Below are 24,193 nucleotides of genomic sequence, written 5' to 3'. Positions count from 1 at the left end.
TACTAAGCCGGGGATAATAAGATATCTTCCCTTCTAAACCAAGAAATTCGAATGTAAGACTATTAAAATCACTAAAAAATTGAGCTTGTTAAATGTGACTTTTTGATTCAACAATTAAACAATTCGAACGTATAATGATTGTGTGAACACATTTATATAAGTGATGAATAATATTTTGTTTCAGTAAATATTATGAATCACAGAAGTTATTTGTTACAGATAAAATTTAAAGGAAACAGCCAAACAGTAAATAGCAATATGAGACTCTTAAAGGTAGCTTGTCTAAACATGTTAAATTATAGTCAGTGTTTAAGCATCATCATGAAAAATAGCAACTCTCATCATTAATAGGGTACTGGTTTTATGTATGGCCCTGTCAAGTTTATTGGTTCTGAAATTCACAAATATATGACAGCTGGCTGCTACAATAATGATCACCCCAACGAAAATCAAAATCTCTGAAAATCATCATGCATGGCTGGAAAGCAGGGTAATTTGGTTCTCCCGACTCCATGTTACTAAATGGCATCACTTGGTTTGGTTTACTTAGCCATTCCATATCATGATCATGGTTAAAGTTGTAACCACCGACCCAGTATCCTTCGACTGAAATGAGAGAAATATATTTTTTATCGTCTATACAATGTACGTGTTATCTTTTTCAGATGAACGGTTTTCGTATCATCTAGTGAGGAACATAAGTGTGAATATTGATATTTTAACACTGCGAAATTCACAAACGACAAAATTTGAAAATGAAGCAATGCCATATTTATTAAATGAATTAACATCGAAATAAAGTATGATCATTTTCATGTCGACATAATAAAAAGGAAGTTTCATTCCTGGAATTATCCTTGTGTTGCCTTGAAACATGAAAGTGTCCATTGACATGTAAATATTCGAACGCAGAAATTTACTTACCTGAATTGTTAAAATCGAAAAGTTCTAATGTTTTTTATTTTTTTTTTATTTTTTTTTTTTTTTTTTGTGATTTGTGGTTTGTTATTTTTCAAATGTATTAATGATCGCATCGCTGTAATTGTCGATTTTAGATTATTTAACTTTTTGTTCGCTGTCACACAGCTGTATACTGCACATCTCTTTTGATATATGAGTTGTTTCATCGAATAAATTGCATAAATACTATCATCAAATAATGTTATACTGAGTATGGCCAAATATTCTTCTTGTATTTGGTTGACAAGCAAGTGTTTTACCTTACGCAAATTTCGTTTATCAAGTTTATCATGTTTATTTAGATGATAAAATTGGGAATGGAAATGGGGAATGTGCCAAAGAGACAACAACTCTACCACAGAACATACAATAGCAGAAAGTCATCAACAGGTCTGCACCCGGAGGCGCCCTTCAGCTGGGTCCTAAACAAATATACTAGTTCAGTGATAATGAACGCCATACTAAACTCCAAATTGTACACAAGAAACTAAAATTAAAAATAGTACAAGACTAACAAAGGCCAGAGGCTCCTGACTTGGGACAGGCGCAAAAATGCGGCTGGGTTAAACATGTTTGTGAGATCTCAACCCTCCCCCTATACTACTAGCTAATGCAGAAAAGTAAACGCATAACAATACGCACATTATAATTCAGTTCAAGAGTAGTCCGAGTAAGATGTCAGAAGATGTAACTAAAGAAAATCAAAGATCCATAGTTATGCATAAAGTATACACATGTGACTGTGGTGAAGTGTGTGAGTTGACCTTTTAATTTATTTTATGTTGGTGTCCTGTTTAATTGACATCATGCTGTTATATATTTGAACTAACAGTAGAAGAAACTCACCTCCAGTATTCAGAGTCCTCACTTCATTCTTTATAAACTCATTCTCCTCTGAGGTTTCCAATTCCAACAGCTTTCCTCCAAAGCATTTACAGCTTTCCTTAATCGAAACAAAGCTATTACAAAAATGTTTGTTTTTCATTCTTTAAAATCGAAAAAATCTAACGCGCATTTTTAATCAATCTTCATGCAAATTTGTCTTATGTGAAAGCATTCTGCTTTTTCATTTTGTCACAACACAGTTAATTTGTTTGTCAGTTACAAACAACGGCTTATGACAAAAAGTTAGAAAAAAATATACAGAATTATGAGGAAAATTTTAAACAAGTAATTACTTGGACACAAAAATTTAAACACATCAATGGATAACCACTGTCATACTCCTGGTTTGGTACATGCATTTTCCTATGTAGAAAACATTGTATAACATCTGGCTGTATATTTAGTTTAACCTTTAGCTTGTATAACAGTCGAAAAAAATCAATTATAGAGAAAAAATGTATGAAAAAACCCGACAGACATAAGTGGTGCTAATATCAAAAATAGGGGTGCTACAGTAAATATCTTAATATATTCATAATCACTATAGAAAGAGGCAAACACCTTAGCAAAGAAAAACACAAATGAAATTTACACAAATTAACCATTTCACAATAACATAATAACAGAATGTATGAGTATCGAGCCAGGTCAATTAGATATTACCAAACATTTACTATACAGTAAATTAAAGAATGTTATAGACAAATCAAAGACCACAAGAACACCAAATGAACATGAACATGTAACTAGGATGATTAACAAAGTAAGGTTATGTTTGATCGTACTAAGACATGCAAATGCTTCGTATGTGAAATTCGAAAGCATGTTGGTTGGAATTAAATTTCGAGACAAATTGGTATATACACTTTTATCACTGTAGAGATGCAAAGCAAAAATCTACATTTTCAACAAACAGTCAAAAATTATATTCGAACGTTTTGGCTCTTCAAAAGAGATTTAAAACTTTTAATACGTATACTGAGGTATACAATAACACGTTATAGTATTATAATCTTTAACTTACGTTCGCCTTCTGCCATATTGCACTCTCTTCAATAATAGAATACTTGGAATTCCCAAAGCTAATGGATCTTGTACTGGTTATTGGCACTTTAAAAAGATATATGATGTATATATCATACATTCCGACATGGTAATTTTATTCTGATCAGCAAAATATGTTAAATATGAAATAATAAAAGAATGTCGGTGATATGTAACATGTAAAATAAGCCTGTCCAAACATTTGACACTGGCAAAAACAGAAGAGATACAGTTTTGCATATAGATTCTTCTGTATTTCAACCTATAACAGAATTATTTTCATACTGTTTCTCATTTTTGATATTAGTTATATATAATTCAATGATTTCTGTTTAATCGCATTTTTCGCCTAAATATTGTCTTTCAATGTAATTTATTCGTTCTGAGGCGTACACGAAACTATAAAACGCCCGCTATTTACATTTGATTTATTTACGGAAACATACTTGTGACGTCACATTGTTTCATGCCATGCGAAGACAAAACATTATTTCGCGGAATTATCGTTTTATGGAATTTTACTATATAAAATAAATTAGAATAGACTTATTTGTTTATTTTGATGTAAAATAGAGATAAATATATTGTTTCTGAATTTTGGCCTTCGTAAATAGGGGCTTTTGACATGTTTGGTGTCGCAAATAGGGTATATATGGCAATATAAACAAGTTGGTCGTAAGGCGGAACCGCCTAGTTTTGCGTATTACTGCGTCTGCGCTAAAGGTAGATATATTGTGATTATACTGGTTGACGATAATAGGTCGTCATATTAGAATAATTAGTTTGAAACAAGAAACACCTCAGTGTTACTTTGTAACTATGACAAGCATTTTGAAAATTAAAACTTACGATAGATGTTCCGTCGAAAAGTCCTCCATCCGTCTACGTTTTCGGTATCAATGCAACATGTCTCTGAAGTATCAATACGGCATGTTGATGTTTCTGTACAAAAGCTTGTCAAACAGCATTGCTGATTTGAAAGGCATAAGAGTGCACATTCAATCATTGACGTCGAGTCATCATCGATGGTGTTTTTACTCCACAGAGCTCTAGTGCTGCTCGTCGTTTGATATGATTTAGCCTCCATTGCGTTTGTGTTTACTAAGTTTAACATACAAAGTGTAATTAAACAAACAGTTGTAATATAAGGAAAACATAAAACTGTCATTATACTGATTTCAATATAAACAGCAGCGTATATAGGTGGTTGTAGAATTGACTCCAGGAGTAGAAAAGATATTTTGTAAAATAACACAATCTTAAATATGGTTTCCTAATATAACAAGATCGTTATCAAACATCAAAAGGGTTAAGTTAAAGCATTGATCTGATTTGTTGCAACTAGCCAATAAAATAGAAATGGTACTACAATAAAAATGTCTTAATATATATATCGGTATTTTAAATTATACATAAGTACACGTTGTTAGAGAGTTTCAATAGATACCATTGACCTGTTTGGTTTAACGCTGTTTAAGTCAATATGACAATTAAACAGGTCAATCATTAATAACATATTCCACTCTAACAAAAATATCTTTAAAAAAAATACTGAACAAAACCATGAAGTATCAACAATCTTGAAATATATACAGATAAAAATTATACCGAATTTCTACATAATTAAAAAAAAGTTCAAAAATCCAGAAAAAGGAAAACTTAAGACTATATACCCAACGGTACAACTGTTAAACAAATGTCATATTCCTTACTTATTACAGTCATTTTCAGGTTCAGTGGTAAGTTAAACCTAGTTTTGTGACTTTCCAAACCTTCCACTTGTACGGCAGTTGTTAATAGTTTGTTTAATTATACCTCAGTTATCATTTTCTATATAAAATACGTACATAATATTTTCACTATTTAGCAAATTACAAGCTTTAAACTATTGCACCGGTCAAATATTTTCAACTATTGGACCTGGTTGAATCTATTTGACCACAAGCGTCGTTAAATTTCGAAGAATTGTAAATGCAGTTACGGAATTGGAGGATTTTAAAAATAACGTGGGAGTAACGATGTCGTGTTTTACGTACTGTATCTAGTATAAAATGAACAACAGTGCAAGACGTAGCCTTAGCATTTTAACATATCTATGAAGTAAACGTTATCGTTTGGTTTCTTCTTTTTAATATTTCGATAGTTGATTTCTTATAGCCATTTATTGTCTGTTGTCTTTTTCGATATAATAAAATACTTACTGACTGGATATTCGTAGAATAGTAAGTTTATTGTCCCTCGGATACAAATATTGCCCTCGGATATGCCTCAGGACAAGCGAGGACTAATACTATTATACTCATACCCAGGCAATAAGTATACAATATTGACAAAATTGGGTGAGCAACCAAAACAATCAGAATTAGTCAGTGTGACAAAACTGTGTTCAAACTCTCAAAACTATTCAAACATACATCAAACATACAACACAACTGACTGAAATTTGAACAAGCACACAAACAAATCTGACTAAGGTGCAAACAACAAAATGATATGGCGACAACATATCTCCCAAAAATGTGTTTGGAGTGGATACTGAAAAGGCATAATGTTTATTAAAACTATTACCACAGTGTGAAACGTGACGGTACCCAAATTGCTTCTATTTTGACTGTTTTATCACCTACGTTTTTTATGATCAAGAAAACAATGGCCATATTGTGTTTATTTTGTAGCCCTATCCTTCTTTATTGTATATGTACACCAGTTTGATTTTTAATTTACATTGAGTCATAAAAAAATGGGTTTGAATCAACCTCCAAACTATCCATGATTCTGTAATAAGGAGTACCCAAATAGCATCCATGCTTAAATTCACATCGTCAAAAGTCTTATAACCGACCTTCTGTCACATTTCTTCAAATATTTTGAACAATTGGATATTAGGCCATGCTTGCTCTATTTTTTACGAAATGGATACTTATGATATATTGTATTTGCTAATTTTAAAAAGATGACGTTTTGATGTCGTCGCATGGTGACGTTTTCGTGCATTTTGCTTTTTCAGTTAACAGCCATCTGTTGATAAATACTGTGAACGTTTTGTGTATATTTAAATATGTTTACATATGTTGAAAGACGTGCATAGTATCAAATCATAAAGATACAAATTGTTCAGTCTCTATGAAATTTTGTAAGATTTCCGTTGATATTTTTTCTGAATAGGTGCAATTTAGGTACCCTTACGTAATGCAGATTAAAAAGTTCTAAACATCATTCAAATGTATATAATTCATATATCTGTAATAAATGCATTCAATGATAATTTAAAATGTTATTTCTTAAATATGTTTTAATAGATAAATTAAAAGACGTGTCTTTTTTGTTATCATTAAATACCTTATTTTGATTTAGAAGATATTAATTTCTCATGCATTCTGATTAACTTTCAAAATATTGCGTTTCAGAGTTCTATTTGGAATTTTTCAATATAGTATGAAAGATTTACATTTTCAATGAAATTATATTTGTGAATTCGACATTTGTTTATATTGTTACATTCACAAAGAAAATTCAGGTGTTTACGTTACTATTTATTATTCAATTATTTACCTAATAATTTCAACTCAAGTGTAAACAATATCATCCGATCTATAATTGTACAACAATGGTGAGAATTTAAAAAAACAGCGCATATCAATCTATCGGTTTTTATTCTTTATGACTGCAGAGCTTTTTTGTTCCTATTTTTGGTATAATTATAGGTAGGTATTGAAATTAATTTAAAAAAAACAATTATCGCAAGATAATGTTTCCGTCATGTCCATTGATAACAACTATAATGTGTGTTACTCAAATACAAATGTTTTGTTCTATTTTTAACTATTATTTTACATTTTATAAAACTCTTACCATTATTAAACGACTATATGGTTTTGTATCCTTCCTTTTTATAGACCTCCGAAATGTGTGTTCTTTGTATGCGACGTCATCACGCATGGTTGCCTTTTTTCATGAATTCAAAATCAGACGAAAAAAACTCATTTGACGTCCTAATTATATTCTTTTTTCGCACCGATAAAAAAAATGTGACAATAGCTCAAATATTAACTAACAGTATATTCACGAAAAAAAGGAAAATAAACATACTGGATTCGGACATAATTTTTATTAACAAAAGTACAATTTATTTGTTTATAAACAAACGGAACACAGATGCTAAGATTAAAATGTTATTTACGTTTGGATTTTTTTTTATTTGTTAGGAAACCATCATATTTAATTTGCTTTTTAATTTGTATTCTCCCATTGTTATGATTATTATTGTTTCCGTTATTGTAAAACTCAAAGTAGTTATTAAATCTTACATACATTCAATTTTAAAGGATATTAAATATTTGCTACCTGACACCTTTTCTATACTGCATCAATAAGATATCCTCAACTGCATTGTAACTCCATGTTACTAGTAGTTTCATACGACTTTTTCTTTTATATTCCAACTCTTTTACCCAGATGGTACATTATCTGATAAGATTATGTAAGCTTGTGATTGTTCATGCTAACAATGTGTTTGTTTATTCTATGTGCAGTTAATCATGGACGTTCAATACTCCAATAGTATTTACACTTTTTCATCTGGTCAAAAAAAAACTGTTCCCTTACGTTCAATATTCAAAAAATATATGCACTTTCACGAATTGTCCAAATACTTCCGTTTCAAAGATTAACTTTTGAAAGGCAAAATTTAATTACATATAATATTGCACTTCATTAAACCATGTTTTTATCATTTCCAAATGATGTCTGAAATTAACTTAACTACTAAACATTTTGCTTTGTTATTGATGATACGAATCAAATACATATTTCAATAATGCTCTACCGAAAACTTTAGCGTGATGTTAACGTAAATATAAAAGATAAACGGTGTCGGGGTTAATTTTTTCTAATTTGTTTAAGGGAAACAATATTTTGGCGTTTTAACAATTCGTTTTAATGTTTCCTCGAAAGATCCCGTATTGAAGGGAACATTTTAGTTTGGGCATATATTTTATGATTGAGTGATACTGAACCACTAACGAATTGTGATTCATTTTCATATGATGAAGACATAATCTTTCAATTGGATCAACTGAGGTCTTGACCTGGTCTGTCAGTAACATTTAGTAGTCCTTCTGCAGTTACCAAAAAAAAAAGAATAGCAAAATCTAGTAAAGTTTTCAAATATTCTGAACCTTAAAATGCATTTAAAATTTACTTTTCTAGTTCCAGTCATGCTCTTAATTTTTTTCAAATGTACAGGTTTGTCTGTACTCCGAGTGGAATTTGACGTGTAAAAACGGCCATATTGGCGGAAAAGTTATAGTGGTTAAGTTGTTGGATCAAGACGTAAAGAGCGAGACATTTCTTCAAGGTTCATCATTATTTTTATTGTACAAATTACTTTTCTGTATAATGTTAAATATGATTCTGTCTTGTTTAACAGTACACAGTTTGGCTATATATACTGTATATTTTAACTTTATTGTCAATGCAGAATACGTAACACCAGAAACAACACCAAGAGCCGTAGCAAGCATTATAAGGTATTTACATTGAAGGTTTGTTTTCAACTTAATTAATGGTCAAAAGTTTTTGACTTAAATATTTTATCTAGTTTCATTAACTTTGCTAGTTGTATTTCAAACTTTATATTTTCTTATTTACCTGTTATTAATTTTCAATGTTATATAATATTTTATATAGTAGTATGGCTAACTTACTTTAGTGAACAGTTTTCATAAGCATTGATTATCAAATTGTCTACATTCAGAGTTTTTATGCCCCACCTACGATAGTAGAGGGGCATTATGTTTTCTTGTCTGTGCGTCCGTTCGTCCGTCCGTTCGTCCGTCCGTCCGTCCGTTCGTCCGTCTGTCCCACTTCAGGTTAAAGTTTTTGGTCGAGGTAGTTTTTGATGAAGTTGAAGTCCAATCGACTTCAAACTTGGTACACATGTTCCCTTTGATATGATCTTTCCAATTTGGAGATTTCACTCCACTCCAATTTCACGGTCCAATGAACATAGAAAATGATAGTGCGAGTGGGGCATTCGTGTACTGAGGACACATTCTTGTTGAACTGTATTTTGCATTATTATTTATTTGCAATTGTGTAATTAAACATAATGTACATTATTTATATTCATATGCCATTATATGTAAACTCGTATGTATTTGTCATTATCTGTATATTTCAGATCTGTCGTTGCCTTCTTTGTTATATTTGATGAAGTATATGGACATTCTGCATTAATTCATCTGAGCCTGATTCCACCTGGGCACAAATTGAAATACAATGAAAAGTATGAAAACAAACACTTTTATGTTAGTCATCCGTTATTCCTTGTCACGCCTTTTAAAATTTAGCATACACCAAAAACCTTGAAAAACAATGTTACCTTTCATAGTTTATAATCACCTGACAAAATAATATATATCATGAACCGTCATAAAGCAGTAGAGCATAGTAAAAATCGTTTGTTTTTATAAGTATTCAGTTATGAAATAAATTACGAAACACTCAGACAAATATTTGCATGTGTAACAATACTAGCAAAATATGTTGTCGTATATATGGTTACAACAAAACAAAGATAACATAAAATCACCAATCACTCCATTGAAAGTATGAAGTGTGTATAATTACTTTTGTTTTAATTGGATAAACCATTCTGGAAACAAATATACTACTGAGAACTGAAGCTATTAGAAACAGATCAAAATTCAAAGAAATAACGTATTCAATATCAAATAATCTAGTATAAGACAATCACTTATATTGTGTTTAAAACATATTAAGTTTTTCAAATGAATAGAAAGCAAACCGAACAATTCCAATCAATGGTAACATATGGATTCAAAGTACGTGTATGATCTGGTCAAGGTTATTGTAACTCAAATTCACAAATATATGAGAGCAGGGTGTCACAGGGATGATCACCCCAAAGAAATTTAAAATTTCTCCAAATCATCATACATAGCTGGGTCACAGGTCCATTTGGTTGTCCTGGATCCATATCAGTAAATGGCATAGGTAAGATGGGTTTACTTATCCATTCCATGTCATCATCGTGGTTAAAATTATAACCACCGATCCAGTATCCGTCGACTAAAAAGAAAGAGTATTTGTTATATCGTCTATACACAATACGCGTAATTATTTTTTTGATTTACAGTCTTCATATCTGCTAGTGACGAATCAAAAGTGTTAATATTGATCATCATGTTGATATTATTACACTACAAAAAAATCGCAAACGAAAAAATGTACAAATGATGTAATGACATATGAATTTAGGTAATTAAGTAGAATTTACATCGAAATGAATTATGATTAAAATTATAAAAATGGTATTTACCACCTATAACATAAAGTGTTCATTGCTATGTTTATATTCGAAAGTAGAACTCTTGTCAGCTGCTTTGTTATGTTTGATAAATTCTGATGTTGTTTTTTTGTTGTTGTTGTTTTTGTTTTTGATTTTTGATTTGTTAATTGTAAAATGTTTTTTTTTATTCAACAACAATATATCACATGCTGTTAACAGATTTCTTCACTGGTACAGCTATTTCAGTAGAGATCCCTGTTTGTTAGTACCTTAAGACCATGGTATCTTCAGGTAGTATTTTTATAACTTTGTTAGTTTATAAATTATTTGTCATTATACATTTATTATCATTAAATACATTAATTCTCTATAATTTTGCAATTATAACTCTGAATATGAACTTTATATATATATATTGTAAATATCTGATAGATGTTGGGGATAAAATCAGAATCACGGGTTATCTAAGCGTGTTCCGAATTTGATTTGTGGAATTTGTAAAATGTACTGCTGATGATGTCGCTGTTATAGTTTATTTTGAATTTATTCACATTTTTCTTTTACGGGCGGATAAACTGCTTTTAAAATTTGTCAGGCTGCCAATTCAACGTCCTTAAATATTGATGTGCTTGAACATTGTATCGTTAGTATGCTGCTACTTTTATGTATTCTGCACATCAAGTTTATGTCAACCAGCAAAAAAAAAAGGAATTAACAAAATTGATAGACTCTGAAATCAATGTTATGTTTGTATTCATATGTGATTTCCAAAGCAGGAACTCTCTCGGCGATTTTACTGTGTTTTATTTTTTCTAAAATTTTCAAAACTTAGTGTTAGCATTCAATGTCCCATATTGATTCAAATAAGTGCATGATTCAGATATTGACTAAGTGTACCAATCTACAATACCTATCGGTGTTGATTAAAATATTGGTTCTTTTTCTGTTGCTGTCACGCTGAGGTATACTGCAAATCTCATTCGATTCATATCCCTTACTTTTGATTTTAAAATGCTTCTTGGAACAAATGGCATATCAAAAAGTATTGTTTGAGATGAGAATTTAATATTGAGTTTTTCTACTTGTATATATTTAACAAGTAAGTTATTTTATGTCGTTGTCCTGTTTAATTGACATCATGCTATTAATTATTCAGACTATTAATAGGAAGAAATTACCTCCAGTATTCAGAGTCCTCACGTCATTCTTGATAAACTCATTCTCCTCTGATGTTTCCAATTCCAACAGATTCCCTCCGAGGCATTTACAGCTTTCCTTGATTAAAACAGTAAACAATTTAATATGTAATTTCATTTAATCTTTATGCATGATTGAATCGTTTAAAAGCATACAACTATTTTATTGTTTTACAACACAAGTTCTGTTTTGTCAGTTTTACAAACAACCAAAAAGTAACAAAACAAAAATACCGAACTTTGAGGAAAATTTTAAACGGAAAGTTGTTAATATATTTTTTAATTGAATATTTGTAATATTTATATTCTATAAGTTGTATGAAGAATACATATTATTATTATAAACATATCAAACAAATGGATAACACCTGTCATATTCCTGGCATGTATTTTGTTATGTGGAAAGCATTGGCCTATATCTGGTTTTATAGCTTTCTAAAACTTTATTTTGTATGACAGTCGCTTCAAATTCAATTACATTGAAAAGAAAATGTGTGACCAAACTAACAGAAATAATAAGTGAAAATGTCAAACATAAGGTTACAGTAATAAAAAAAAATGATATTGTCTTCATCACTACGAAAATAGACAAATACTTAACAAAGGAAAACAAAAAAGAAATATAGACAAAATTTACCATATTACAATTACATAATAACGGGATGTGTGAGTAATTAGCAACTGGAATATTACTAAAAATGTACTAAAATGTAAATCTAATGATTTAAAATACAAATAAAAGAACTCAATGTCACGTGTTTAAGATGATTAACAAAGTTAAGTACCCCTACGGAGACATGGAATGCATCGCATGTCAAATTAAAAAGAAGCATGTTGGAATTAGATTTCAAGACAAATTTGTATATCATTTTAATCACTGCAGAGATGCAGACTATCATCCCCATTTTTAACAAAAACTATATTCAAACATTACAGGTTTTCAAAAGAGCTTAAAAAATATAATAAACCATCTCTGAATATTTTATACGAATTAAATTTTTAACTTACGTTCGCCTTCTCCCATTTTTCATGCTCTTCAATAATAGAATAAGTAGAATTACCAAAGCTGGTGGATCTTGTACTGGTTATTGGAACTTTATCAAAAAACAAATATGCAGATCTACAATTGATCGTTATACATTGTCTAATCTACATCTTCTTTAAAAAAAGAGGAATAAAAGATACCAGAAGGACAGTCAAACTCATAAATCGAAAGTAAACTGACAACGCCATTGCCAAAAATGTAATATACAAACAGACAAACAATAGCACACGTGACACAACATAGACAACTAAAGAACTAGCAAGACTAACCCCATCAAAACTAGGGGTCATGTCAGGTGCTGCAGAAGGGTAAGCAGATCCTGCTCCATATGTATAATAGCCTTTATTTTGACATATTCAAAATTTACAGCACAAATTCAATCTTACAGGTACATATCACATATTTAATCTATCATAAATTCCCGCGTAGTGTTGTTATTCTGATCAAACAGATACAATGTATGTTAAATATGAAATATACAAACAGTGTCGGATGATAATAGTCCTGTACAAACTTATGACACTGACAGAGACAGAAGAGAGAAAAGTTTGCAAAGATTTTCATCTGAATTTCAGCAATCAACCTATAAAAGATTTTATTTTTCAATTTTCTTTCATACTTTGTAGTTCTTGATTGAGATTGACTGTTTTAATTTTTCTTGTAGATCCGAAAGTTGAATTGAAATACATAATATAACGCGGATGACAAAGAGCACGTAAACATTAATTCTGCCTCGAACAGTAAATGAGTTATATATGTTGGTCTTCAGTTTACCAATATATACTATGATTATCACACTAATCGATTTGAACGATTTATAATCATACAGAGGGCTAGGTTGCCGAGTGATATAGGTTGTCCATGTATTGTATCACTAGAATGATAACAAAAAGGGTGTAATTTCGATTCTAATATAAAATGAGTATGAGCCATTTGTGTTTATCAACAACCAAAACCAACCAAACCGTATTTTTTAAAAGATTAATTACAATATATTTCAATATTTGTCATACTTACAAAATTTTTTATGTTAGGTGTTGCATTACAAATATAAATATATATATGTATTAACATCTTAATTGAAAACAATGGTCAAACGTTTGATTGCACTGGATAAAAACAGCAATGTGCATATATGTGTGTGCAAACCAAATTGCTTGATCGAGGGGTTTTAATTCAGCAAAAACAAAAAAAAGACCAAAAAAGTAAAAAGGTTTATTTTGAAAAAATGTTAAATATGTACACTAGCATGTCGAACACCGAATGTTTTATACACTGCTGACTACCATGGCACTTACCGACTAAACAAAATTGTAACGTATGAATGATGAATTTGATCCAGGTTTTCAAAAAAAATGATATTCATTTTGAATGTACAACTATGATGGTCTCTCCGATATGTTCAGATCAATACGGATGAAAGACATAAATTATTGAATGCAGGATTGATGTATATATCGTTTTCAGTTTCATATCAAATGAATCATTAAGGTATCATTGCATCTGGTGATCCGTTTTTGCCAACTAAACGGATCACCAGATGATTACCTGGATCAAATTAGTCATTCATACGTTACAATTTCACAAGTTTACACTGGTATTGCATTAACCTTTTTTCCTGCTTTTTTTCCTGTAAATTACAGTAGTTGTAATATTTCCAAAGTAATAATATTAATATACTATTATGCTCTTATACATAACTGATTACAAACTTAAATCACCTCAGTGTTACAGTGTCCATATGACAAGCATTTTTAACATTAAAACTTACGATATATGTTCCGTCGAATAGTCCTCCATCCGTTTATGGTTTCAGTAGCAATGCAACATTTCTCGGAAGTATCAATACTACAAGTTAATGTTTTCTTTGAAAAGCTTGCAACACAGCATTGCCGATTTGAAAAACATTTCTGTGCACATAAAATAATTGACTTCGAGTCGAAATCGAAGGTGTTTACGCTCCTTATAGCTCTATTGCTTCTCCTTGTTTTAAACGATATGATATCTTTAGCATGTATGTTTACGGAGTATAACAAGCAGGTTGTAATGAAATAAACAGCTGCACAAAACAGAAAGCATTGAATTTTCATACTGATTTCAGTATATGATCAGCGTGTAAAGTTTGTTGAAAGATGCATGCTTTCGTGGATTTTGAGAACACAAGTCTGCAATAGGGTTTTGTATATAATTAAAATGTGAATAAACACAAACAGGATAAAGTTAAAGCATTGATCTGATTCAATGCAACTATCCAATATAATATAAACAATACTACAGAATAAACCAACAGTGAACTGTATCAGAACAAAAATTCTTATATCAATATCATCAACAATAATCCGGATATTACCAATGTGATTAAGTCAAAACGCTCTATTATGTGGGAAAACGTCAATAAGCTTTGATTCCAGTTTCGTTTGATCATTAAGAAAGCTGTAAACAGGAAATAAGTATTGCGTTTGAGACATTGAATATAAATGTGATTCCTTCAATAATTATGCATTACAGCACAGTCTTAAATGTCTTTGTATTGTATTAAATCAATGACAAGTATTATGCAATTTTTGAAAATAATACCTTTTTGATAGATAGAAAAAACGGTATATAAAGAAGGCAATAGAAATCTGGACGGTGTTCAAGTTGTGAGAACAATTTTTATATTCAATTCGAGGTGATTTTAGCCTATGATTTAAACACTTTGAAATTATAAGTAATGCAATTTCAGCATCTCCTGCTTATCAAGTGTTTTCCTCCATTTGTTGATATTCCAGCGCAAGCGTTAACTAGGATGCTTTATATGACAGGGTTGCTGCTTATAATGAATCCTATGAACCAAATGTGTTATAGTCGATGTATTCTCTGATACAGTTTGACAGGACTGGTTTACTGTTATGTAACATCTGTGTCACATATGGCCACAGCTATGTTACAATTAACGTAAGTACAATCTTGTCCAATTTCCCTGATCCTAACTAATCCGAAGGAGACTTATCGAATTGTATAGTTAAAATGAACAAAATGATCGATGACACTAGTGGGTATGATTTGCTTATTCTTCCGGGACACATAACATTCCTCTGTATTTTATTGGTTTTGTGTTGCTGAATCTAGTTTTTGTGACGGTTTTTTTTCACTGGTTGTTCTTGTCGCTTTCTTTTTATTTTTGGTTTGAAACGACTTTGTCATTTTTGCTTCGACTTTTGAATTATGAAACTTCCTGCTTAACTAAAGTATTTCGGATAAGCTGTCACTAAACTAACTGTTCCAAAAAAGCAAGTGTGCCTTCTTTGCCATCTGTTCTTCCAAAAAAAGTGTCCTGTTTATGTTTTATAAAACTTATACTAAATGACACAAATCCTTAACGATACTGATACACCGTTTACACATGTTACATGATGTCGCGGGCTATAAATGCCTATCGTATATGAAGAGTCATAAAAGAAGTTTTGCCTAGCAATAAGTCAATCTTTTTAAATTTCTAGATGTAACGCCACTTATTCTGGTCCGGCCAGAAAGCACATACTAGAAAGAAGTACATTTTAAAGGGTTCTGTTTGATAACCGTATACGTTATTATTGTGTACTATCAGACTGTAGATTTCAATTTTAACTTTTCTGGAATAAGTTATGCTAAAGATACGGCATGATGTAAAATATCTATATTGAATCTTTAATTAATAATCTGTTAGAGATATATTAAGGAACCTTTCTGCCATAATGATATACGAATATGTCTGTAGAAAAACGTTTTTTGCCTCTAATCTTTTGGTTAGTGCATTATTTGATATATAGAAGTTTGAAAAATTCAACGTCTTTATTGATAGGTAGTTCATCAATACATTGGACCTTTGTTTTTTCAGTATGAATGGTATAAACTATTCCTTTTTGGGGGCCCTTCATAGCTTGCAATTCGGCGTAAATCAGGGTTGAATACCGTACTTTGATTTATTATGGTTTACTTTAACAAATTGTGACCTAGATGAAGAGCTGTCTCATTGGCATATACCACATCTTTTTATACTAGAATATATATATGCAAATCGTATCGCATGTTGGCTGAAAACAATTTATTTAATTACTTCGGTTGCATTCAATTTGTATGAATGCATCTAATGATGGTAATATAAGACAATGAGATATGCCTTTCTAATTAATCAACACAACGATGGGCAAACAGAGTTTGTTAAATTTCAGTTCAAAAGATAAATGACTTGTATGTGATCCATTGATAAAAAAAATATATATTATCAGAACAATTAATGATCAACTAAATAATCGTTATTAAGAGTCGTCAGCATGGTATACAAAACAAGGACATCCATTAAAATCGTTTCAGCTTTTAACTGGCTTACAAGGCATACCAATACTATTAAAAAAAAGCATAAAATAAGTTACACAAAAAACAAAATGAAGCTCTATGATTAAGTATGGTAGAAATAACAGATTTATGAGCATGATACGGACAATATTCTACTCTGTCATCATTATATCCTCATTACGTCACTTATTTTTCCATCATGAAAAGTGGAGCCAATGTAAGCTTTATTGCTAATGTAGCTCTCGAAGCCCAATAAATGTATCCACTAGGCATCATTTAGATCCTTATGTTTGCTACTCAGTTTCGAAATAACAAGCTATTCATAACACTAGTTTATATTGATAGGGGTTTATTAAAGGAACCAAGAGAGCCAAAAAAGATAGGTCAATGTGCTTATTTTCGAGATATTAGCCATTGAAATTATGGCGTGAAAATGTTCTCTTTTGATTTTTCATAGCTTTATCATTGACAAGGTTAAGTGCTCAAAAACTATCAAAAAATAATAAGGATTTTATAAGACTTTTACAGATGGCTTATAATTATACATTTAAATTATTTATAAAGAGAAAAATGGGGGTTAATGGGCAAAATAGTTTAAGGCATTGAACTGGATAAAGGCAGAGGATTTCGAAAATCTGACAGAAATTCCAAAACATGACAAGCGAACATCCTTTAACAGCTATATTAGAAAAAAATGTATCTGCCGGTTATAAAAACTTTTGAATGCACTCAAATTACTATTGACAACTTAGAATTAATGTATGATTAGTTGTCATGAGCAAGTTATACAAACATTAAGGATTTTAAGGAAATTTCATCAAAATTTTACAAACTTTATATCTGCTTTGAAATCGACATTCACCATGAAAATTTCAGTCATATGAGGTATTTAATTGCACGTTGATTATGGTATAGATTTTTTCTCTGTAGACCATTTTTGTAAGAGTTGTGTATTTTACTTTAAGAATCAAAATGTTGTTCCGATCACCTGTAAAAATTTATACGAAATGATTGATTGTGGTTATCGAACTTTTAGCAAGTAAACAGTAATATCACAACAATACTAAACTCCGAAGGAAATTCAAAAGAGGAGTCCCATATAAACATGATGAAAGCAAAATCAAAACCAAAAATACAATAAACAAATGAATAACAACTGTCATATTCCTGACTCAGTACGGGCATTTTCTAATGCAGTAAATGGTGGATTAACCAAGGTAAAATAGCTATCTTAACCTTTCACTTGTATGACAGTCGCATATAATTTCATAAAATTGATAACGATATGTGGACAAAACAAACAGACATTATAGGTATACATGTCAAAATAGGGGTACAACACTCAACATTTAATTATATTACCAATCTCTATAAAACAACAAATATGTAAGAAAGAAACACAAAAAGGCTTATAGACAAAGCACATAAGCAAAAATGAAATACAAACAAGTCAAAAATACAAAATGCAAAACATTACTCTTGCACAATAGCACAATTACGGGATGTACAGGTACCGATCCACGTCAAACATTTGTCGAATGGATATCACAAAAATATAAAAGTAATATTTAAAAATATGATAGTCGCATTACATCCATTATATTGACAAGGAAACGCAACTCCTGTAATAACGTACAGATTTTAGTAATACATACAAACTAACATTAAAATTCCGATCGGAAATTGCTGATCCAGCACAATGTAAGTACACTAGGGTTATTTAGATATGCCCTTTCTGTTATTCTCGTGCGAAACCCCGTGACGAATAAACGATCATAAATCGTCTTATACTCACTGTGTATGTAGAATGAACAATCAAATTTATATATTAAATACACAAAAGAGAACTTGATTAAACATGTATCCATGTTGTCTAGATGGTATATAAACTTCTATCAACCAAAATAGCTCAGAAAAAACATTTTTTCAGCATTAAACGATGCAAAGTATTACAAGAAGTGCTATCTTTTTAAATAAGAAAATTTAAAAGTCATATTAAAATCCCACCTCTTGAACACTACCATACATAACAAATGTAACTTCAAAAGGTTAACAAATTGAACGAATTTATTTTTAGAACACGTCTATTTCAAATAATGGATGATTAATTGTATAAACGAACAAAGTATGCATAACAGATGATTTGATATACAGAACAAGAGGCAAGGAAATAATTTACCAACTATCAAAAGTTTAACTGCTTTAGATAGAAAATCACGTGGTCGTCTATCATCTTACAAACATAACTGATATCATCAACAGCAATGTACTATCTACAAGTACTTGTTCAAAGTTGTTAACTCTATTGGTACTGAAATTCGCATATATATGAGATCTGGTCGTTACAATAATGATCACCCCAGCGAAAATCAAAACTTCTCCATATCATCATGCATAGCTCGGTCGTTGGATGGTTTGGTTGTCCTGTGTGCATGTCACTAAATGGAATACCCTGGTTAGGTTTACTTATCCATTCCATGTCATCATCGTGGTTGAAATTATAACCACCGATCCAGAATCCCTCGACTGAAAAGATAGAATATTTGAAATTTGGTCTTTACAATGTATGCGTGATCAGTTTCGGGAAAAACGGAACTATGTATCCTGCAATAGGCTACAATACTGCTTATCATTACAAAATACTTTTGTGGTGTGAGGTCTAGTGCATATCGTATCAGTTCGCTGTTGAATGCATTCGCAATTTGTGATAAGCATCAGCTGGTTGATTTGAAGCTTTTCAAATATATCAAACTGACAACTTTGTAACGATGATTTGATGTCACTCTTCAGTATAAAGTAAAACGCTTAATTCATGGTATGTTCATGAACTTGAACATAACTCTGTTGCAACCCAGAAACAACCTTAAACTTACATTATGTAATATTATTTTAAAATAGGATTAGTGCTAATTTCCTTGCTCTTTTTAACTCGTGGACAATAATAACGTTGACAAAGTGTATCGAATGGTCCATTTAATAACCGATTGATGTCTGGACGTGTTTTGCTTAGTTGCTATCGCACTGAGCCTATCCAAAACATCGCTTGTATCCATATTACTTGTTCGGTCGATAATAAATTTACAACGGGAAACAAACGGCATACAGAGTATTTCGAGACGTTGGTGGAACCTTTTGTAACAGAGCGATGTTTTCCTAAAAGTTATTCCTTACAATTTCAAAACAGGAATTGAAAACACAGTATGGAAAGATTATCTTCTTATTTTCAAAACCCAAGTCAAGACAAACGATAATAGGCGGGTTTCATTATGTTTTGACTTTCTGGTAGCTGTGTCTTGTCTCAACGATCAATGACTTGTTCTGTACTATATATGTTTCATGTAATACAAACTCGTTGCTAACGGAAATGTTGTATGCTGATTTTTTGTTTTATTGACATATTACTAATATTTTGGGGTATTCGGACATAAGAAAAAAAAGTACCTCCAGTATTCAGAGTCCTCACTTCATCCTTTATAAACTCATTCTCCTCAGATGTTTCCAATTCCACCAGCTTACCTCCCAGACATTTACAGTTTTCCTTCACAACAACAATATAATTAGATTTCTCAAAATTTATCGCATCATATATAATTCATGTACACAATTGTATACTTAATAAAAAGAAAAAAAAAGGGACATTGTATTCTTTGCATGTATTTCCCTCATTCTCGATTCTTACTTTGCAATTGACCATTTTGTCAGATACAACCACTGACCAATAATGAAGAATAAGTTATGTGCTATGTGATCGTGCAGGAAAAATTTCTTCGTCAATTTGTGCAATGTTTATAGTTATCAACTAGAACACACCCGTGATATCTCGGGTCCGTGACTGAATTAAAGTATATAACTATGCGCAAGCCTTATTTTAGTATTAGTACTGTCATCTGATAAAGTCATGGCGATTGTAAGATACACAGTTTTCTCTGCTTTCAAATCTTTCTGCTTAAACCCGTCGAACTGGAACTTATCAATTATTGGTAATATTAATTATTTGAAAAACGAAAGGTCCTGGAATGGAGTATTTTTTAATCAACAGCATTGTCCTATATTAGTTATAAATAAAGTTGAATTCTTTGATTCACTGTTTTATTAAAGTCATGCCCGCTAACAAATTGAAAATTGTACAGCTATACGCCTTATTCTTTAGTCCAGATTGTTAGTATTCTTATTTTTATCTTAAACAGTCTTACTGATTAAAATACTACAATAGACCTGTAACAATTTGACAATTTAGTAGTGTCAACCCTGTGATTATGACCTGTGTACATAGCATATCAATCCTGAATAAGCATATTAATCCTGAATACACCGTTTGCTGGTGCGCCTGTCAGATGCGGAACGTACAGGTAAGGTAATCAGTTACAGGTGAATATACTATTGGTATCGGTATCGGACTTGACCCGGAACTTCTTAATTATTGGCAATATTAATAACGTGGAAAACTAAAGGGCCTGGATTGGTGTAATTTTTAATCTGCACCTTTGTACTATATTAGTTATATATAAAGTTGAATTCTTCGATTCGTTGTTTTTACGTGATGACGGCTGACAAATTTACAGGTGAATTTACTATTGGTATCGGTATCGGACTTGACCCGGAACTTCTTAATTATTGGCAATATTAATTACGTGGAAAACAAAAGGGCCTGGAGTGGTGTAATTTTTAATCTACAACTTTGTACTATATTAGTTATATATAAAGTTGAATTCTTTGATTCGTTGTTTTTACGTGATGACGGCTGACAAATTGGACCTCGTAATTTTAGTATAGTAGATGAGTCAAATTAGTCAATAGAAACGTGTTGTTTTGTTAACTTGTTACATAAATTTGACAACAAAAAGAATCTATTGAATAATTGAATACCAGAAAATCATCAAGGTAAAACTCTATATGATTTTTATATAGATGAAGTTCTGAATACTTTTATTTGTGGTTTGATTTGTGTTTCCTTAATCCTTGGGATTTGGGGATTTAATGATATATGAAATATTACTCTCTGAGTAACTTTAATCTCAATATGATACCGTAAGTTGAAGAAACTTATGTAGCAGAGTTTTCTTTCTATAATCTGACATAAAGACTATTCTGTTCATCCAGAAAAAAACAGAAAGGAAACATGTAATTGGTAGAGTGTATGAAAACAAATTGCATGCACATTTAAACATTACAAATGTTAGTGAATTTTTGAATATCATTCCCTTTCAAACAGTCAGGTTATCTTTCTAAAACAAAATGATAATGACATATTCTAAACAAATAAAATGGTAAACTTACTTTTGCATTTTCCCATTCTTCATACTCTGGGATGATAGAATACTTGGAATTGCCAAAGGTTATACTTCCTGGAAAGGTGATTGGAACTGTGAACAACAAATATGTCGATTTACAATTTAGGAAATACAAATAAAACCTTTGTGCGATCAATTTTTTTTTTTTTTATCAAGATGTATTAAGTATATGACAGCACTTGTTAAATACAATAATCCTGTATCACAGCGTAATTTACTGTGTGATTATTTTCCAGTCATTGATTATTGTGTTATTGTAAATGTTCGTATTTTTGTCTTTCATCTTAACTAACATGCTTTATCAAGCAATATCTTGTTTTCACATACTTGTTTGGTTTTATAGTAATTATAACTATGACATATAATTGACTGCTTTATTTTCTTTGGTTGGGTTATTGTCTCTTTGACATACATATGCCTCATTTTTTGCTATATCCCTTTTTTTTAATTATACACACCATTGCTTGTTTTCAATACTAATGAATTTGATGCGAAAGTCATACACGTGATAGTTTATATATAAGCTGGCTGGGTATAAAACTAGGCATAACCCACCATAGTTCACATCAAGAAAAACCTGTGCTAATTCAATGATATCACATATACTGTCTATTCGTGTGGTGAATTTTGGGTTTTTAATTTCGTCATTCTATGACAACCTTTCTGTTTTGAATGTTCGGTATGTTTCATATTTTACTTTTCACTTTTTAAAGTGTTATGCATGGTGACCAACAAGACATCGTCAATTTCAAATAAACATACAGTTTTAAATTATATACGACTGATTTGTACATACTGAAACAGTTACAGACAGTAGAGAGAGGCCTTTTTAATTTCCACATCTAAAAGTCTAGAGCGAATGAATATCGTCTACATGTGTTGTAGTGGTTTATATCAACCTTTAACATGTTTAAATCAAGTCGTCATATCAGTGAACATCAACGAAATATTTTAAATCAGTCTGTTTACAACTTTATGATGCAACCATTCGTTAAGAAATGTTGTGTTCTTCAAGTAGAGAATAAAACTAATGTTTACTTCCTTTGAAATTTAGAGATTTGACGATATCAAAGATACAATTTAGTTTCGAGTTTCTGATGAGTTTTAAGTTTTAGTTAAGTGGAAATATTTTTTTTTTAATTATTTTTGGTCACCAGACCTTGAAATTGATACCAGTTAAAATGTTCAATGGCATTTGAATTGACAAGGTTAATGTCAAAGGTAAGTACAACTATGTCTATAATACCTTTAGCCAAAATGTAGTTCAGACCACCATTGTACAGGTTAAATTGACATGATCATTATCAAGGCAAGGACTTCAACTTACGATAATTATTTCGTCGAATAGTCATCTATCCGTCTTTGGTTTCAATATCAATGCAACAGTTTTTGGAAATATCTAGACGACATGTTGATGAATTCTTAGAAAAGATTGCAACACAGCATTGCCGATGTGATAAACATTTCTGTGCACATACAAGTTTTGACTTAGAGTCAAAATCTGAGGTATTTACGCTCCTTATAGCTCTCGTGCTTCCCATTGTATAAAACGATTCGACATCTTTAGCATTTACGGCGTATAACAGGAATGTTGTAATGACATAAACAGCTGCACAAAACAGAAAACAGGGAATTGTCATACTGATTTCAGTATAAACATCAATGTAACTTGTGTGTTGCAGTTTGAAATGCTGTCTTTTTAATGGACAAAAAAACTTGAATAGGGTTTCCTAATATAACATGTATAACCTTGTAACAAACAAACAAATAAAGGCTGAAATGAATCCATTGGTCTGATTTGTTGCATTTATCCAATAGAATATAAACGATACTAAAGCATAAACAAAACAGTACAACAGTAAATTGTATCATCAAGAAAGAAAAAAATGTTTTCGATATTAGGAACAATTAAACGGATGTTGAGAATGCAGTTCAGTCAAAAGTGATCTACTCTCCATTTTTTAGAGAAAGTCAATAAGTTTTTGATTCGGTTTCCTTTTATCATTTCAAAAAAGTAGGGCATAAGTATTGCAATCGAAACACTTAAAATGAATGTGATTCCTGAAATAGCAATGCATCATAGTCTTGAAAGACTGTGTTGTTTTATATCAACAGAGATTACCATGAAATTATTGAAAGTTTT

The 24,193-nt window shown here is 30.9% G+C and overlaps 1 protein-coding gene across 1 annotated transcript; it reads right to left on the bottom strand.

The window, feature by feature from the left end:
- Positions 1-382: 382 nt before the first annotated feature.
- On the bottom strand, positions 383-23,402 carry LOC139483270 (macrophage mannose receptor 1-like). Its single transcript, XM_071267300.1, has 8 exons — positions 23,378-23,402; positions 22,037-22,122; positions 20,201-20,297; positions 19,106-19,285; positions 9,850-9,981; positions 2,870-2,955; positions 1,807-1,903; positions 383-606 (listed from the first exon to the last, which is right to left on the bottom strand). Exons 1-8 carry the CDS (start codon positions 23,400-23,402, stop codon positions 383-385), a joined length of 927 nt encoding a protein of 308 aa, XP_071123401.1.
- Between the last annotated feature and the right edge of the window lie 791 nt (positions 23,403-24,193).

The sequence above is a fragment of the Mytilus edulis genome, chromosome 7 (assembly GCF_963676685.1).
Source record: "Mytilus edulis chromosome 7, xbMytEdul2.2, whole genome shotgun sequence".
Lineage (NCBI taxonomy): Eukaryota > Metazoa > Mollusca > Bivalvia > Mytilida > Mytilidae > Mytilus > Mytilus edulis.
The sequence above is the reverse complement of the archived record's forward strand: the minus strand, read 5'-3'. Positions and strand labels throughout refer to the sequence as shown.

Excerpts from the sequence above, each read along its gene's own strand:
- LOC139483270 (XM_071267300.1), bottom strand. The coding sequence starts at position 23,402 with ATGACTATTCGACGAAATAATTATC. Across the intron at positions 20,298-22,036 it reads AAGAATGGGAAAATGCAAAA|GAAAACTGTAAATGTCTGGG; the intron begins GTAAGTTTACCA and ends GTTGTTGTGAAG. Across the intron at positions 9,982-19,105 it reads TCGCTGGGGTGATCATTATT|TCGACGGATACTGGATCGGT; the intron begins GTAACGACCAGA and ends CTTTCTTTTTAG.